Source organism: Cataglyphis hispanica, chromosome 17 (genome assembly GCF_021464435.1).
Source record: "Cataglyphis hispanica isolate Lineage 1 chromosome 17, ULB_Chis1_1.0, whole genome shotgun sequence".
In the NCBI taxonomy this organism is placed as follows: Eukaryota; Metazoa; Arthropoda; class Insecta; order Hymenoptera; family Formicidae; genus Cataglyphis; species Cataglyphis hispanica.
This window is the reverse complement of record NC_065970.1, coordinates 101,355-120,868: the sequence shown is the minus strand read 5'-3', so window position 1 is coordinate 120,868 and position 19,514 is coordinate 101,355. Positions and strand designations below refer to the sequence as shown.

General features: G+C 32.3%; 2 protein-coding genes across 12 annotated transcripts in view; one reads left to right on the top strand and one right to left on the bottom strand.

Moving 5' to 3' along the window:
- LOC126855770 (cytosolic purine 5'-nucleotidase) overlaps window positions 1-750 on the bottom strand; it is a 36,109-nt gene extending 35,359 nt beyond the window's left edge. The window contains exon 1 of one of the 2 annotated variants that reach the window (XM_050603694.1): window positions 736-750. The gene's annotated coding sequence lies outside the window, so the exon portion shown is untranslated. The remainder of the gene's footprint in view (window positions 1-735) is intronic. The other variant, XM_050603693.1, reaches the window with a different exon arrangement.
- LOC126855764 (liprin-alpha-1) overlaps window positions 1-19,514 on the top strand; it is a 31,668-nt gene that overhangs the window by 1,327 nt on the left and 10,827 nt on the right. For 3 of the 10 annotated variants that reach the window (XM_050603666.1, XM_050603658.1, XM_050603657.1), the window contains exons 2-16: window positions 970-1,289; window positions 9,780-9,881; window positions 10,096-10,260; window positions 10,935-11,009; window positions 11,193-11,288; window positions 12,274-12,465; window positions 13,964-14,251; window positions 14,343-14,486; window positions 15,503-15,662; window positions 16,097-16,455; window positions 16,546-16,788; window positions 17,211-17,405; window positions 17,523-17,615; window positions 17,736-17,893; window positions 18,264-18,311. In XM_050603666.1, the coding sequence (XP_050459623.1) occupies window positions 1,041-1,289; window positions 9,780-9,881; window positions 10,096-10,260; window positions 10,935-11,009; window positions 11,193-11,288; window positions 12,274-12,465; window positions 13,964-14,251; window positions 14,343-14,486; window positions 15,503-15,662; window positions 16,097-16,455; window positions 16,546-16,788; window positions 17,211-17,405; window positions 17,523-17,615; window positions 17,736-17,893; window positions 18,264-18,311 (2,567 nt within the window). In that variant the 5' untranslated portion in view covers window positions 970-1,040. The remainder of the gene's footprint in view (window positions 1-969; window positions 1,290-9,779; window positions 9,882-10,095; window positions 10,261-10,934; window positions 11,010-11,192; window positions 11,289-12,273; window positions 12,466-13,963; window positions 14,252-14,342; window positions 14,487-15,502; window positions 15,663-16,096; window positions 16,456-16,545; window positions 16,789-17,210; window positions 17,406-17,522; window positions 17,616-17,735; window positions 17,894-18,263; window positions 18,312-19,514) is intronic. The other 7 variants (XM_050603667.1, XM_050603665.1, XM_050603664.1 and 4 more) reach the window with 5 other exon arrangements.

Genomic DNA, 19,514 nt, shown 5'->3' with positions numbered 1-19,514 from the left:
AACCGTCGTTAAAACCGAAGGAAAAGAATATATCTGAAGGAGCAAAACTTGCGCGATTCCTCCAAATAGCTGGATATCCATTAAGGAAGAAAGGAAGGAAGGAAACAAGAAAGGAAGCAAGCAAGGGCCGATAAGATGAATGGCCTTTGAATTTGGCTGATTGCGCGCGTGAGCTTGTCTCTCTCTCTCTCTCTCTCTCTTGTGTGATCGAAAATCGCGACTAATGTCATATAATACGCGATCAAGTCGAGGCAAGTGCGTATGCACGCGGTCAAAGAGGAGACGTGCGAGTCTCCGTCACTTGCATAATCGTCAAAGCAAATTGTGATCGCGAAAAACTTTGGAGTCGGGACGTGTGGATGTCATTGAAGCGGTATCGCGCGAAGAAAGGGCGCATGCGGGGAATAGGCGGGCAAAATGATCAAGCTAGGAATTGCGGACAGTTAGAGTACGACGAACTAGCGAGGGTGAGAGAAAGAGGGAGAAAAAAGAGAGAGGGAGAGGAGAGGAAGGAGAAAGAGGGGAAAGGGAAAGGGAGAGAGAGAAGTGCGAGAGTACAAGATAAGCACGATCGGGAATAACGAGATATCGGCTCCGGAGAAGCGCGCGCACGAATTTCTGCCGGTTTCCGTTTCCTCGCCTCGTCTTGCCTCACCTCACCTCACCTCACCTCACCTCACCTCACCTCACCTCACCTCACCTCACCTCACCTCACCTCGCCTCACCTTACCTTACCTTGCCTCGCCTCGCCTCGCCTCGTATCTATCTGTGCGTGTGTGTGTGTGTGTGTGTGTGTGTGTGTGTGTGTGTGTGAGACGTGATTCCTCTGTGTGTGTGTCACGCGGTATCGTGTGCCGTTTACATCACGTGCACGCGCGACGAGCACGGTTGGGTGCGGAAAGCGCGGGCGGGGCGCGTTCGCGTATGTGTAAGTCATGTGTGTGCGATTCACCGGTGATTGTCTCGTAGATCCGATGCGGGTGCGTGAATAACGAAGAAAAAGAAGTTCTCGTAATCTTGACGACGTACAACTCGCAAAAATGTGGAATATGATGTGCGATGTGATGCCAACGATCGCGGAGGACAGCATGAGCCAGCGGAGCTCGCAATTCTCCGGCGAAGACGGAAACTTCGAGCAGTTGATGGTACAAATGCTGGACGAGCGTGATAAGATGATGGAGTCGATGCGCGAGCATCAGGAACGACTGCAGGAGATGGAGGCGCGACTGGCGGAGGTTGAGAAGGAACGAGACGCCCTGAATCGACAGCTCAACGCGAATATTCCTCAGGTAAATAGTGATAATAGCGATTATAAATTTAACGTAAACAAAAGGAGCGATCCCTTTAGGTCTTAGCACGCCTTTATCCGCGAAATCGCGGATAAAGTTTGCAAACATCTAACTAGAAATTACGTTAATATATAGCGCGTTACTTGCCAACATAGTTAATTATCGAGCTTTCATTACTGTCGCGGAATTTCACGTGTTAAATAAGCGTCAACAATTTTTTCAACCATGTGGAATTGCTCGTTGAACAGCTCGACGAATCGCAATGAAATTCCGGACGGATCGCACATTATAACGATGTAATGTTGAATTTGCGATCCAGAGACTGCTTTTAATCGCGTGCGCTTTTAAACGCGAGCGATCGTGGATCGTGGATCGTGGATCGTAGACTGACAATCGGTCCGTAAACGTTTACGTAATGATTGTAACGTTGTATGAGTAATTTAATGTAAACTATACTTGTGCGCGCGCGCGCCTTATCTTTGTCTTGCTTGTCCCACATTCCGCGATATATGCACGTTACTAACATCGTAATTGACTCCTTGCTTAGTGCGTTTTATTTTATTCGTTTACCGCTTAAACGCTCACTCGTGCTCCTGTCTCTTGTCGTAAAACAAGCCTTACATATTTCCCATTTCAATTAGTTGCCTTCGAGAGAAAGATTTTTATTCACTTTCACCTTCTCTCTCGTATTAAAGAAACATCGAGGTATCTCGGCTCTCGGGTTGTGCTTGATGCCGATAGGCTTAATATCGTAATAAAATTAAGTATCATTTTTTAGATAGTGAATGATTAAAAATTTACTAATTTTTTCCAATAAATTTTGAGGTGCTCAAATAAATGTGGGATAAAACGCGCTTTATTCTTTATTCAATTTCGTTAATTTTAATATAACACTTAATTGAAATCGCTTAAACGAAATTATCTATAGAAAAAAAAGAAATTGTTAATATACGTAGTAATAGATATGTTAGATGATAACGTAAAATAATATTAGTTAAAACCGATTTATATTATTTGTGCATTTCTTTTGATTTGATAATTTTGCTATTAAATTAAATTAATTTAAGCTCTTAATATGAATCAGGATGATTGAATGAAATTGAATCTTTAGTGTGTGGGATAACGAGCAGTTTTCACTGTAGAAATCAAGACATCTTCAATTCTTATTACTTGTCTTGAATATTCAGCATGTATTCTGAACGAGGAAATCGACGTCAGACAGAAAAACATTATATAATTTCACTAATTACGTAATTAAATCGTGAATGTGTGTTTGCACAAAGACATTCTATGTAAAAAAACATAGATATGTATGTCTACTCTATATATTTGAACAAGAATAATTAATTCGGTTATATAGTTTTTTTTCCAAATGTCATATACAATACAAGATGCAAAAATACAATATATATACACAACACATATAATAATACAAATCGTGTTGATCTTTTCATAGACCTGTTGCACCCGTTCTCACCCGTTCACACTCGTTCAAATAGCAACGAGTTTAAAGGATTCGAACAACTAGCACGTTTCTACTTATTAGCATATCGATACTGAAGAGTTTAGAACCTGATAATTAAGTAAAGAATAAGGAAGGCTAAACAAACTAGCAAAAAAAAAAGAAAAAGAAAAAAAAAAAGATAAACAAAAGCGCCAATTCAACGCGTTGCGTTTAAAAAGTTGTATAAATAGAAATTGTTTTAATATATTTATTAATATATTTTAGTACATATATTTTATTACTTAAACTTTATTTTATTATAAATGATATGACATTAGAAAATTGCATCAATTGATGAAAACAATATGCTATTATGACAATTCAAAATAACGTTTTAACTTCTGTAATTAATGTCATCATCAAAAAGTTTTTATATTAATTTTTTTTTATTTTTGGTTAATTTTATCATTTTTATTATGATATAATATGTATATATTATGTTTTTAGCAATTCTTTATTTGAAAATATATGTTTTATAAATTCTCTCCACACGCATAAAATATTTAAAAAAATCTTATTAATATATTCAAGAATAAAAATAGATTTATATACATATATAATTTTTACTCTCTTTGTATATGTTCGCGGCATAATTTTTTTTTTTTATACTTTTGGCGACGAAAGAGCGGAAGTTTTCGCACGCGAGCAGCATTCTCGGACACGATCAATAATTACATGCAATTTCTAGATATTCTTCTTGCTGTCGCTAAAAATTGTGAAAAAAAATCTGTATTATCGATTTCTCCGATTCTATTAGTTTTGAATAAATGTAAAGTACATTTTGCATTTCACTGATGTTAAAAGCGAGTTATCTTCTTAAACATTTTACATATTTTTTTAAAATGATTTATATGCATATTTTACACGAGATTTTAATTTTTTAAGAAGCACATGACTTGTTCTTATATGCAGAGAGGAATGATCGGTGTCGCTAACTTTTCAACTTTCTACAGTCAATATACGAAAATATTAAAATTTAATGCGATAGCTAATTATCATTTCATGAAAAAGGTGAAAAATTGGACATGTTAAAATACATAAAATAAAGTAGTAAAACTATTGCGAGGCGACGAAAGACGCACGAGTGTGTGCTTTATTTGAATTGTAAGTAAACATTAGATTTTTTTTATTAAGTAAAGAATTAAGATTACAACATGTATTTTCTTGCAATTCAGAATGTTCTTGCTCTCGCGAGGAGACGATTCTGTTGGCCGAAATATTTTGAATAAATTTTATTTTGATAGAATCGACCATGCGACATTTATGATGCTAGATTTTCTAATTTTAAGAAATGCTAGGCTCTGTGCTTGATACGTGATGATTCAGCTGATTATTATGGTATTAGAATTTAAAACTTGACATTACGTTAGAATTATTAAGCGCGAAAATTGATAAAAAACGGTCAACTTTTATTTTTTTTCATATTTATTTTTTTTCATATTTAACAGTTTAATTAAGTTGATACAAAGATTTTTATCTTTTATCAAGTTTCGTTTCAAACAGGATACTATTTGATATTGTTTTAGATTTCTTTAAAAAAAAGAATCGTGTATGTGAAAAAAACTTGTTTTGTCATATGTTTTGTTTTGTCATGTAAAAAATATATTATAAAATAAAATGTGTGTCTTAGCTAGTAATAATCGGGGAACAGGATCATATAATATATCATGTTGTACGCATATAATTAAATTGCATCGAATAACTGAATTGAGAAAAAGAAAGGGAGAGAGAGAGAGAGAGACACGAAATGAGGAAGAAATCACATTCATTGTAGTTGAAGGGACAAAAATTTGCGAAATAACAAGCACACAAGCGAACGAGTGCAATGTACCGGGTGCACGCGCTTAAGTCGATCAATATCCACCCCACCTATCCGTTTACCAGCGCATGAATGAACTTCGCCTTTTACACACTACTCGCGATCGGGGAGCTGGTTATAGTATATCGTATGTAGTTTTCTACTTACCCGCACCGTAGCCTATAGAAGAAGCGTTTTAACTGGATGATGATCTTACTGTTAGCGTATTGATTGATATAATTGTGAATGCAAAAAATATTGTACATATTATTTGTAAACAGTTAATGGACAGCAGTTGCGGGCATCATTTACATCGGATTGATATTCATATGCTAGATGTTGGATGTACGTATATTAAAATTGGCTATATATAATTAATGATAGGTAATTTTTTAATCAATTATGACAAGCGTTAATAGAATCGAATATAATTCACGAGGAAAAAGAATATATCTGTAAATATGTCCTTACGGCTGACAAGTTTAAATTTGCATCGAATTGTCTTTGATGAAAGGGAAATATTGCCGAGTGTATTTACGGTGTAGCCACGATATCAAGCCCTGATGGCTTTCCATCTGGTGTACAAATATATTACCACTTCTAGAAACTTTACATCTCACGAATTGATGCGAATCAATAACGCCTCGCTTCGATTGCGATTCAATGATAATTTATACCAAGTCTTAGAGTGATGAAGTCACTCTCAGAAGGAATCTAAAAAATTCCATTATCATATTATATCTGTGTATTACATACATCGGAATGTGCGTGCGTTTATACATACGATAGAGTTGAATTGTGAAAACTATGCGAATGCTTTAGGCATTCAGTCATGAAAATTAGTTGTAGACTGATGTAGAGTGACGCATGTCATTTTGCTTCACGTCATATCAAACGGGCAATTGCAACAAGATTATAAAAAACTAAAAAAAAAAAAAAAAGAAAATTAATTATACGAATATACATTTCTCGGAAACATATAAAAACAAATGTTGAAAGAAATTAATATAAAACGGTAAATAATATATCAAATATATATTCCCTTATTACTCCCTTATTACGCTATCAAGATTTTTTGCACGAGTTATTTGATTCCGTGATAAGACTTGCAAAATTGAATTATACTTTTTTTATTCGCATAGCGCGCGATTAAGTGCGACACGAAATGTGTAATCTGTCATGATAATGGCCGTAGGAGAAACGCGTGGGCAGACACTTTCTCTTGGTTGAATGCCATTTGATTAAAGAACCGTAGCGTCGATGCAATGGCAATCAACGATAATGATGTCGACGAAAGCGAACGGTAGTACGTAACGTACATGTATACGTACGAGTAGTATATACATACGTATATGCGTATTATCCATTTTTCTCTCATCGCTGTTACATCTGGCGCGTCTACTTAATTAATAAAAAACTAGATACATCTATCTCTGATGTAGAGAAGGAAACGAAAGATATAGTGAAAATATCGCACGAGGATTGATATGCGAATCTTTCCCACTATTTTAATTCGGGACATTGTCCACGGCGAAAAATATATACATACGATCATGTAATTGTCATATAAAATGCAATAATTATACTTTTTTATATGTTTTAATTTTTATGTAAGAAAATTGAATGATTTCGGCATGCCAGATAATTTTTTTCCGGCAGTGTTTATACAATATCGTTTTAAAGTATCGTCAAGCATTTTATTCAGTGTACAATTTATCAATTTTATATTTGGAAGGCAAGTTTCGCTTTGATCACATATTTACACTAATTCATTCTTTACAAATATCTTATTTTTACTTACAAGCACCTAAGGAATTAAAAATTCTCTGAAATATAGAAATTATTATATCATTTAACTTTGACTTTGACATTGTTTCGATTGTGCGTTTAATTAAATCCACGCATATACGAATAAAGCTGACATGCAATAACGATTGAATAATGAGATAATTGATAATGAGATACGAAATGCACATTTCATCGATCGCATCGTTGTTCTTTTGCTTTTCCCCGTTGATGACTTTTTACATTATTCTTCATTTATAGATAATTACCTTGTTTTCACCGAACGCTGTATTGCGCAAATAATTTGTTAGAGATTTCTACTATCTATATTTGTGTAATTTATTTCAGTATTTTTCAGATATCTCAAGCCTCAAATCAAATGAACAATGAATGAAAAATACAAATGATGACGAACAAATATAAGCGAAAAAAATTTTATTAAAATAATTAAAGTCTTACAGAAAATTTTATGTAAAAAGTTATTTTAAAAATGTATAACAGGGATTAATATCTAATCTTTTTTCCGCACTCGATTGCTATTATTTTTTTATATCGATATATCGCGTCATGATTTCATGTTGTATAGTAAATGCGACAAAATAAGTGTTGATGTACACTCGAATAATAGAGATGCGGAGAGTATGCGTAACGATCGTTGCATAGTTCTCCTAATCCGCAATACACGCGTGCGGTTGTGTGGGAAACACACATTCAGTATCCAACTATAATTCCTATGTGGTTAGGTTTGCCAATTATGGCAAACATGTGTTGGGACATGATTAACACCGAAATAGAATACCTACTATCGGTTTATCGTCATGCGATGTGCTTTCCTGCATTCTAACATTCTATTTACAATCCTTGGCATATGCATGATATAACTTTTTATACTCAAAACACTTATATTGTAATTCTCTCTATAATTGATGTTTCCTTTTTTGCTACTATATATTCTGCATTCCAAGATGTAAGAAAAAGTTTGTATAAAAGTTATTTTGAGATTACAGAAAAGCAAAAAGCATAACGCTAGCAATGATAAGTGGAAAATACTCACTAAGTAAGATCTTTTTGAATTGCACGAAATTTTGTTTTCGGAAAAGACAAGGAATTTAAAAATTACAATTATTACAATGCATTGATATTTTATAAATAACTTATTTTTTGCAGTTAACAAAGTAATCAAGTTATTTATATTTATAGAGATGTGTATGTGTGTGTTGAATTCTCACAAATATCTTTTTAAGCATCAAAGATTTTGACAATTTTCAACATTTTAGACAAAATAGAAATTTATTTCCACGTGTAAATACTTAGTGTGAATAAAAACATTATTATAGTGTTTACTTCTGAATATTGTATATAAGTTACTGATAAACTGTTGCTTAAATAGCGTATAGATATTTATAGACTTGAGCTATCTATACATCTAGGTCAATTATTAAATACTTTTTTTACTCAATATATGTATCTATAAGTATGTTTTTTGCATTAAAATATTTCTTGCGATACAAATATCAATTGCATCACCTCCACGAATATTATAAAAATTATTATTTTTTTTTTTTTTTAATATACATAGTATATGTATATTTATAACCGTTTAATGACCGTTTGTGGATTATATGTCAGTATTCACGAACTGTCTACAGACTGTCTGCAATATATTCCATTTATATATATTTAATTGTCATGCGGTTTCGTTCGGGACCGTTCTTTCTAAGATCGTTTGATGCCAGAGATATATCTTTATTGCGAGTTTTTCACAATTAAAGCAAATTTATCGTTTGACAAGAAAAATTTTCATTGAAGAACTTGTTTGCAAATGAATTCTGATTTACAGATTTCTTTGGTGTTTAAAAAAACCAACTTTCTCTCCCTTTGTGTATCATTCTGTTTTTTTTTTTATTCAGAAAATTTTCTAGAATAAATGTCGAGATTTAATATATCAAATTTGTTCATGAATTATAATAATTATAATAATTTTTTTTTCCAATTTTTTTTCTTGTAATCCACTGATCTATATAATATTTTCTCGTATGCCAGATTACAACATATTTTTACCATCGAAAGTTCATTTGGGTCATCTTGAGGTCGCGGCTATTTTATCTCAAATTGATTCTTCTCTCGAATCGACAATACTCTCAAGGCTGATCGTATTCGATGCGTTTATTTATAATATACAACAATCAAGTTTGGTTTTCGCTAAATCACAATTAGTATCTCTCTTTCTCCCTTTCTTTTACTGATATGCGTAACGTTTAAACAACATTGATAATTTTCACGATTAACATCGATCTTTTTAATTGACGCGACAAGATCGCATTTAAATTTGCGTAACGTTGACATTTTTTGACAACCGATGATAGATAAAAATGTTTAAAGAGATTGGGAATACAATTTTAAATGCGAAGCACACTTGTGAATACTATTATATTATCGAATAATAAAATCGTTAATTGTACGAAAGAAAAACATAAATGAAGAAATTAAGATATTTGACAATTACATTCGATTTGAGAATCAAATATTTGACATCTCGGAGAAGTCGGATCAAAATGTCAAATATTTGAGTTGCGATATAGTTAATCATTCGAGTGGTATAAATCGTTTAAACGATCCTAATTTCGGACGAAAGCCAAACATATGGAAGAGTATCTTAATTGAAACATAAATATTCGTCCCATTATCGTTGTTCAAGAATATTGGTGAGGATTTTTTCATGACACAGACATATCTTGTTGAACAGACTCCACAGTTTTGGATGCTAGCAATTGAGGACTGCCAGCATCCAACAATGCGAAGAAATATATTTGCACTATTCATTGTGTACTATTGCAGGTGATTATTAGGAACGTTCTTCTTCTTTTTACACAAGGAGTTTTTTTTTTCTTTTAAACTCTAGTTTTTTCTTAATTAATTTTGAGACAATTTTTTTCCTAATGAAAATATCAAAGGAGATTATTGTTTAGTGCAACTTTTCTTCAACGTTACTTATATGTACATATTTTGCTAACTCTTTTCAATTATTAATTAGAGTTGTGTATCAAAATAAAATCGACTTTAAATTGATTAAATTGATTATATTATATATTTGTTTATACAATATAATCTAAAACTTAGTTTTTAAAAAGATTTAATTAAATTTCAATCATTTGTAACACAAAAACTATAAATATTTTCTCAAAGGAAAAATCGATTCAAAACCGTCTTATTTATATTTTATATTGACTTGTTTATCAAGAATTGAATGGATTTTAATAGAGTTAAGAGAATTGCAATGTTGATAAGTAAAAATGATACAAGCCGCAATTATTTTCGCGCAATTAAAATATCCGATAATAGTCGTATTATTATTTTCCATTTATGCAATACTAACATGTGTTTTATATATATTTTTGTGTAGGAATTCTCCCAGCTGACAAAAGAATTGGCAGCGGCACGAGAGAGTATCTTGGAAAGAGAAGAGGAGATTTCCGAATTAAAGGCAGAACGAAACAACACACGCGTGTGTAGCCAAAGTTTTCTATTTTTTCAATTCTTTACAACCTGATGAAATCTTCTAAATTCTTTAATTATTTTTTTCTGATAAATAAATGTAATTAAAAAATTTTTTAAACACATAGCTATAATGAGTAATTATAAATATAACAATAAATAAAAATTAAGACCTTTAATCGACGAGACTCGATTAATGTAATGTAATTTATCGTTGCTTGTAGCTCTTGCTCGAACATTTGGAGTGTTTAGTATCACGACACGAACGGTCGCTCAGGATGACAGTTGTGAAACGTCAAGCCGCCGCACAATCCGGGGTGTCGTCGGAGGTAGAGGTACTCAAAGCTTTGAAAAGCCTTTTCGAGCATCACAAGGCTTTGGATGAAAAGGTATACATGTCATTCTATCTGATATTGCTGATTTGTCTCCATCTGTCTTTTACGTTATCTGATATTGCGGTTTATCACAAATCAAGAATAATTTATTTCTAAATGTCTCTTTTTCATGTATGAGAGAAAATATAAAATACTTTAAAAAGATGATTGAATATAACGATTGATTTAATTTAGTTATATGCGCAAAGAAGTTTGACGAAATTATAAGCGAATAAAATAGAAACGCATCACATTCATAGTGTGATGACACTTGATTTATTATTTTCATCTCATGATCGGTTTATACATGCTCAAGCTGCAAAAAAATCTTTTTGCTTACGATCGTATTAATGTGCCGCGTGTTTAATCAATATACGAGATGATAATGCACATCTACATACGTACGATAATATTACGTTATATATTGCATTATATCATTGTACTTGTGTTGTGTGTGTTGTGCGCGCGCGAATATGTGTGTTGTTTAAATATATATCAAATAAATATATCTTGCCGCTTGTATGCATTGAGTCCTTTTCGATAAAAAGCAAGAGGGTGTTTTAAATCAACATTGAGATGCCTCATTATTATTTGTTTAAAATTTCAATTATTTTTACCAAAAATATGTGTATATGTATATGTAGACATGTAGACAATATGAAGAATTAATGTTGCTGCTGAATTTTTAGGTACGTGAACGTTTGCGCGTGGCCCTCGAAAGAAATACGAGTCTTGAGGAAGAACTAGCCCATACCAAAGAGGAAGTGAGTTTTGCATTTTATTAAATTAAAAGATTCAGGAAATAATTTAATTGAAACTTTAAAATCGCATAAATGCATATCAAAATGGTTTTTTTTTCGGAAGAAAGAAAGAAGAAGCAAAATGTAAAATGACTGACCGACACCGCGACCGTTATCGCCATCGTTAATGTGATCGTGTGGTTGCAGCTCCAGCAGTATAAAGTAAGCGGTCATCCACCAAAAGCTATAGAAGATAGGCCCAAAGAGAATGGACAGGCGGACGAAGGTCAGCAACAGAATAAGGTATTAAAAACAAATTTGTCAATGAGATTTTTTAATCAAACATATGTGCACAAGCATTCACAAATATTCACATAAACACATCGCTTTCATATCTCGCACCAATCATGGATAAATGAAAATGTTTAAAATCTGTTTAAAAGTTGTGAAATGCATCTGTGGAACTTTTTCTCACTTTGCATGTTTCTCACATTTAGCATAAGCCTCCCTTTCTCATTATCCTGCCTATTTGTTGACGTTTAGAACTTTTTTTTTTTTACTTGTCGAAGTCTGTATCAAAAGCTTCTAGTTTGTTTGAAAGATGTGAATCGAAAAAACCAGGTTATCGGTAATACAATCAATCTCTTTTAATATTTAGTATCAATGAATTCTTTTGTCGCTTTAATTTTGTAATAAAAATTATACTGTAATTTTAAAATTATATATCTTTCTCATTTTATCATTTCATTGCAACATTTTTCATGTTTCGTATCATAGAAAAATATTAATAATTACATTGCAACATTTTCCATGTTTTATATCGTAAAAAAAATATTAAAAATTATATAAAATGACACATAATGTGACCATGACCGTTCATCATCTACGTATTTACTTTTCAAAATAACATTAAAAGTATATAATGCGTGTCAATGATTCGTTCTCTGAAGTAAGAAGGGTACACAAAAGAGGGTACACCAATGAGACTATGATGGATAGAAGTATATCCATAGCCTCATTGATGTCATTTTATGTACCTTCCTTACCTCAGGGAACGAATCATTGATGCGCAGTATACTTATATCTCAGATGATAAATGATAAAGTTATTTCTTTTTTATTTTTAACTCATCGATTCGCGCATTTATACGAATGTATCTATCATAGTGTCGTGCATGATAGTCGTACATTCGCGTAGTTGTGTATACGTAGTTTTTTGGAAAGTGTGCGGCGATGCAGGACAGGCAATGCGAGCGAGGCATTCTGAATGTAGTGTTGTGATCGGGCAGAATGAGATTCAGCAGACAACGAGCCAGCAGCACCAACAACATCAATCGCAGCAGCAACAACAACCGGTACAAAAACCAGGTACAGAGAAGTCCGCTGAAGTCGGCAGTAGGCTGAGCAATGGAAGTCTCGATTTCGCCGAGCAGGACTCAGCAGTACGAGTAACAGACTTACAAGCCACTCTCGACAAGCAGGTACGAATTAGTATTATATGGCGAAAAATGGCTAGAAAAATGCAACAGTCACAAAACGTCAGGTAGTTTCCCATCTCTGTATGCAAATATATATGTAAAGATTACGATTAATCTTCATTGTCTTATCGTTATAAACACATTCCTATTTTTTTTTTAATCACACACAAAAACACACACACAACGAATATTATGTTCGATTATTTTTAATTTTGCATGAATTATTCCCTTTATGCACAATATTGAGCATAAAATGTGTGAATAAAATAGGAAAAATACTAAACAATATTTATCATGGACTATTTCGATATATAATTATAATAAGTATATTTTCATTATATAGATTTTCTATTAGCTTGTATTATTACATTTTGTAAGAAATTTTTTATTTTATTAAAAATAATTTTAAAAAACACTTAACGTACATCTCATTACATGTTTACTTTGTTATAGGGGGCATGTGAAAATTTCTTTGTAAATAAAGTATACGGTATAGATTTTTGATTCCCGACTTGTAAGAAATAAAATTATTTATATAGAATTATCGCATAGAATTATTTTTTGTTAAATTATTAACACACGATTGTATACGCATATTTATTTACGTAGAGTGTCTTAAAAAGATCGTGAGTATTTTATGAACGATAGACTTTTTTTGTAATTAATTTCTTTTTCAGCAAAAATGTCAAAGCATCAATATATTTTCAAGTTATAAGCGATTGAAAAAGAAGAACTTTACAAATGAATGACAAAACTATTTATATACACTTTTATTACTTTTAGAGAGAGATTTATTCTAATGTAGAATTATAATTTTATATTTATTGCTAGAGTCGTAAAGATTTATAAAAATTGCCATAAATGACAATTTTTTTTTCAACATTTTTGCTGATAAAAATTGGTTTCAAATTTGTGAAAAAGTTTATCATTAAAAAGATGTCTGGTTTTTTTCAGATACTTTATACGTTGAATCTGTCTATGCCTAGATTTGTTTATGCCTGATGATGGATCGAGAATTAAATATGTAATTTAAATTAACATCAAACATTTAATTGTTAATACTGTAACACATATTTAAAGAAAATATCTTTCTCGATATATTTGTTAATATCATATTTTTAATGATGTCTATGGCATGCTATGGAATGAGCAATAAATATTCATGTTAAATATTGTTTTGTAATTGCATGATTAAGTGATTAAATATGGATTTTTATTTAAATCAATATTTTTTTATGTTCAAAAAGCTTTACTGTTTTCTTAATGTGAGAAATGCAGAACAAATATTATAAACAATGGATAAATTTATACATCTATAAATATACGCACATGAGAAACCTTCCTGAATTAGTAACGTCTTGTAACGTCATATAGAATAATTGTCGTAAGATTTAATTATGACGAAGAGTTTTGCATATCTTGGATCTCTACACGAGCTGTTTAAAATAGTTTCTTTGATAATTGGTATAATCAATATAAAGTATTGCAAATATTATTATAGAGTTCGGAATTAAGTACGTGGCAGCGACGAGTAGCGGAACTAAGCGGACGTGTTGCTGAATTGGAAGAAACGCTGTCAAAAACACAGAAGGATCTCCTAAAGGCACAGGAAGCAGGCCTCAAATTACAAAGAGATCTGCGGGAGAATGCAGCGCAAAAAGAGGATCAAGAGGAGCGAATAGCGACTCTAGAAAAACGATATCTCAATGCTCAACGGGAATCCACTAGCCTTCATGACCTTAATGAAAAGTTGGAGCAGGAGTTGCAGCATAAAAAAGCTCAATTAAAGGTAGTTTGATTAAACCTCACATTATATCTTTATTATAGTTGTATATGTGTATATGATCTTATGATTAATTGAATATATAATGTTATTCAAGCTCCAAGAGGAGAAAATCGCTGCCATACAAGAGAAATTAGAACTTGCGGAACAGAAATTAGCTCAATATGCTAAATTACCAGAAATGGAAGAGCAATTAAAACAGAGGATGGAGGCTCTGACGCAGGTGAGGAGGCCCAACCAGGTACGCAGGGGAATCATGTCACGTCACATCTCGTTAACTTTCCCTCTTTTTTTTTATTCCTCTGCACTTTAACATTTCTGAGATAAGATTTGTGTCTAGAAAGCTTTCTTAATACGCATTATTATCATAAAGTGCTCTGATTATATTTGAGTTGATTTCAGATACACTAAAAATAATTTAATATTGCTCCATGTGTTTTATATTATTATACTCTATGCATACACATGTATGATACATAATAATAGCATTCAATTTATATATACACAATACAGATCGAATATTTTTATGTATTGCTGTGTGTTTTTACAACAATTTACGCTAAAATGCACAAATTGTTTGATAGAAATATAATAGCTAAACTTACAGATTCAATTTATTTTCTATAAGATAGAGAATTTAAATAATTTCTTTATTTTTAAAAATTAATTACATTCTATTTTATATGATTTGCAAACTGATACAATGCAGCATGTGTGAATAGTGGAAATCAACTTGGTCTGTACAATATCTATTACTTTTGCAAGTGACGGATATGTTTCAAATATCATCATTTATAGTTTATGAATAGTGTGAACAATTTCATTGTTGAACGTTTATTAATATAATATGTATGTATGTATGCGTGAGTGCGTGCGAGTGTTTATTCACTCTCACTTCTTTCTTTTTGCTCATCTGGATATAACGCTCTCTTCTTGCTGTGTTTCCATTCTAGAATGTCTTATTTAGATTATACAGGAATATTAGGATAATTATATCGAGAAATTTACAAATTAATAAATTATGTGTGTATTTATTAATTACCTTCAATTACATTTTGATGTAATGTTTTGTAAGATTCTAATTATAATTATGAAATATTGATATTTATATCAAAATTTATTAATGTGATAAAAGAATAATTTTTTAAAGATCGATTTCATAAAAATAGATGTATCATTATAATAGAGAGAAAGTCGAGAACATCATAAAATCAATTGATTTATAATAGATAATTTTAATTATGTAAAACATTTAAGCAGGCTCAGGAGAGGCATGGTAGCGCGGAAGATAGAATCCAAAGGCTGGAGGCTCAATTGGAAGAAAAAAATGCGGAAGTTATGCGCGTTAATCAACGGCTTAAGATGAATGAAGAACATAATACGCGTCTTAGCACAACCGTTGATAAACTTTTATCTGGTAATTTTTTCCCAATATTTCCTTTATATTTTGACTTTTACGCAGTTATTTATGCTTGTATATGCTGCTTCAAATATTTTTTCTATTATTTACTATAGTTATCTCTTTCTTATTATAAATTGTACCACTTTTTTGTGGATAACACTTCCTTATATATATATTCAAAAACAGGAGATATATTTAAAGATGTCTCATCCTATTTACTTGTTTTTATAATGGCTATTCAATATGCTATAAAAATATATATATATATGTGTGTGTGTGTGTGTGTGTGTGTGTGTGTGTGTGTGTGTGTGTGTGTGCGCGTGCGTGCGTGCGTGCGTGCGTGCGTGCGTGCGTGCGTGCGTGCGCGCGCGTGTGTATCATATATATATATCGTATGATATATAAAGAATTCTACATGAAATGCTCTAAGAGTTTAAATTTCTGTTTAGAATCTAATGAAAGATTGCAAGTTCATTTGAAAGAAAGGATGCACGCGTTGGAAGAGAAGAATGCGCTTACTCAGGAACTAGAAAAAACAAGGAAGATAGCGGAAGATCTGCAAAATGAAAAGACTGAAATTGTTAAGGAATTAGGGAAAGCACGCTTAGAAATTGACAATGTTAAAAGACAGATGCTCCAGCAGGAAATTGCATTTAATATTCAGCAAACGGATGCCTTGACGAGAAGTTTATCTCCAAATGCTGTAGATCCAGCCTCTTTCTCAAGGAGCGCAAGTCATAGCAGTTTTGATACACATTCATTGCCTAGAAGAGGAGGTAAACGATCTATCGATGAAGATTCATCAAAGGTGCCACATCTCTTGTATCAAAATATAAAAATTATTTATTAATTACACATATCTGAAAACAAATGTGTAACATGAATTGACGCTCTTTAGAATTATGTGGCACGAACTTTGGCGGAGCAGGAATGGGAAAAACTGCAACAAGCGCACGTACTTGCCAACGTTCAACAAGCGTTTGATGTATCGAGCGATGCGGAAGGTGATGGAGATAATGAAAGTATTTTCAGTTGTGCGGCTGATGTAATTAGCCCTACAGGACATACAGATGCTCAAACATTGGCATTGATGCTGCAAGAACAATTGGATGCTATTAATAAGGAAATTAGATTAATTCAGGTAAATAAATATTTTGATATATGAATATATTTTACGCAAATTAAATTCTGAATATTAATATGAAGCAATTAAAATAGAATGTAAAATAAAATAAATCACATATTTGCCGTATCACTTTTTGCTTGTATAAACTTATTTGTTTTTGTATAAAGTATAGTATTGAGCTTTTATTAACAGAAATCAAAGAACTATAATATAGTTTTTAAATTCTAAGCGATTGAAAATTGGAGAATTTTTTGATAACTAAATGTACGTAGAAAGAAATTGTGCTTGCTTTTAAGGAAAAATTAACTTTTACTAGAATCAAGAAATTAATCATAAACATATATACATATTTTTGTTATACATACACTTTTTTGTTATACATTTTATTACTTACTCTGTGATTTTGTACGCATTTCGAATTTAGTTTAATTTTATAGGAAGAAAAACAAAGTACGGAAGCGCGTGCAGAAGAATTAGAATCTCGTGTCGGCAGTCTTGAGCATATGAATCTGTTAGCGAGAGGGCGAAGCCTCGAACGAGCATCGCCACCATTGAGTGGTCGATCTACTCCAAAATCGCATCATAGTCCTAATAGAGATTATTTACACAAGTACCACACCGTTAGTAATCACGTAATATTGCTGCTAACTATAATAATCACTAAATTAATTATGATGGCTTAATTACAATTTAAGCACACTTTGATTACATTATTTATAACATGCCATTGTACTTTCTCTTTTATGTAGGCACCTGCGTCAATGTCTCCAGCGCATTTACATCAATATGCCGTTTCTTTAGCTAGTCCAGGGCAATTGTCAGAATCTCTTCCTGCTAGCCAGGTTTGCAAACAATTCAGTTGTATTATTATTGATCTGAAACAAAAGATTGATTGTGTTTATTGTTTAACATGTTTATTATTTATTTAATATATACAAAATAATATTTATTATCTGTGACAGTTACAATTATCAGGAGAAGAATTACATTCGGTTAGTGAAAGAGACAGCACTGGTGGTGCAAGAAGTGGTGGTAGCGATGCAGCTTCTCCTCTAGCTAATGTACTGAGATTGGAACAAGTGGTTCAAGCATTAGCTCACAGTCAGGAAGAACTTAGAAGGTATATTTGCTATTTTACTAAGTTCTTGATTTTCTAACCAACCTGATACTATGTTGATTGTATATGCTTTCACACATAATGTTTATATATTTACGGGATAAATTATATAATTTCTGACACTCTTTTCCTTTTGGCAATTACATTTTTAAAAATTGTAAAATTTAATATTTATTTTTATAATTATGGAGGTGCGAAAACATTGTACATAAAAGATCGCTCTATGATCTTAATGTAGGGGAAACTTAATTATTAATCTCTATCTGTTAACTTTTATCTTGATTGCAATGTTTGCACGGTAAGATGATACTGAGCCAAAATTTATATCATCGTCTCTTAAATTATTCGTTCTTTTCATTGTTTATGCTATCAGACGTACTGGACAGAGTGGATTTCCAAGCAGTAGTTTTCCCACGCACAGGTTAATTAAAGATATTAATATTGCATGTAAACCGCATTATTATTATATGCCGTTGTGCACGACATATTTGATTAGATCTTACGGGCATGAGACAACTTTGAAATCAAATCGGATTACATTGATCGGTAACATGTTTGTTCATTATTTGAATCTACATTACTCACTGTATATATATATATATATATATATATATATATATATATATATATATATATATATATATATATATGAGATGTGTGCGTGCGTGCGTGCGTGCGTGCGTGCGTGCGTGTGCGTGTGCGTGTGCGTGTGCGTGTGTGTGTGTGTGTGTGTGGTGTGTGTGTATACAGGGTGTCCGGCGTCAACCGCATCACCCGTCGTATGCAGATAGAGCAAGTAAAACTGAGGAGAAAAGTCATGTACTATTTTTTTTTATAACGCTTAATAAGAGAGTTATTATTGAGTAAAGTCTGGCCAATCTTTAGCCAGATGCACGTCAGTGAGGCACTGTAAACAGCTAAACGCTCACGTACACATGCCAGGCACGCGGTTCATTGATGTGTGTCTAGCTAAAGGTCTGCGCTGTATTGCCAGACTTCACTCAATAACTTTTTTATTAAGCGTTATCGAAAAAAATGAGGATACAGGACTTTTCTTCTCAGTTTTATCTGCTCTATCTGCACACGATGGGTGATGCGATTGACGCCGGACACCCTGTATATAATATGTGCACAGTATGTCACTTATATACTCGCAGTAACGACTTACGTGCACAGTGGCATGGATGAAGCGCCCGATAGATCTGATAAATATAAAATCCCGGAAGAGATGAATAGTTTCTTCTCCCGTTCGTCGTACGTTCAAGCCTGTCCAGTTTATGGTAAACATCGCGATTTTCGACAGTTGCTTACGGAACCGAGAAAATTGGATTTGATGCGTGAAATACGCTAGTCCGTCTCATGTACAAGATTGTTCTGTATAAAAACAAAAACAAAGATTACAAAGATACAGATATATTAAATATTGGATAAAATATGCATCGATGCAAAATTTAATATAATTTAATTAACATTGGAATGACATTCTCCTTGTTTATAAAGTAAAAAGTTTTTAGATTCCATGCAACAATTACGGCAATTTATATATTATATTGTTAATTTCTTTTTATATACATCTTTGTAATTACTTATTTTTATCGATTTATATGACAAATCCATTTTATTA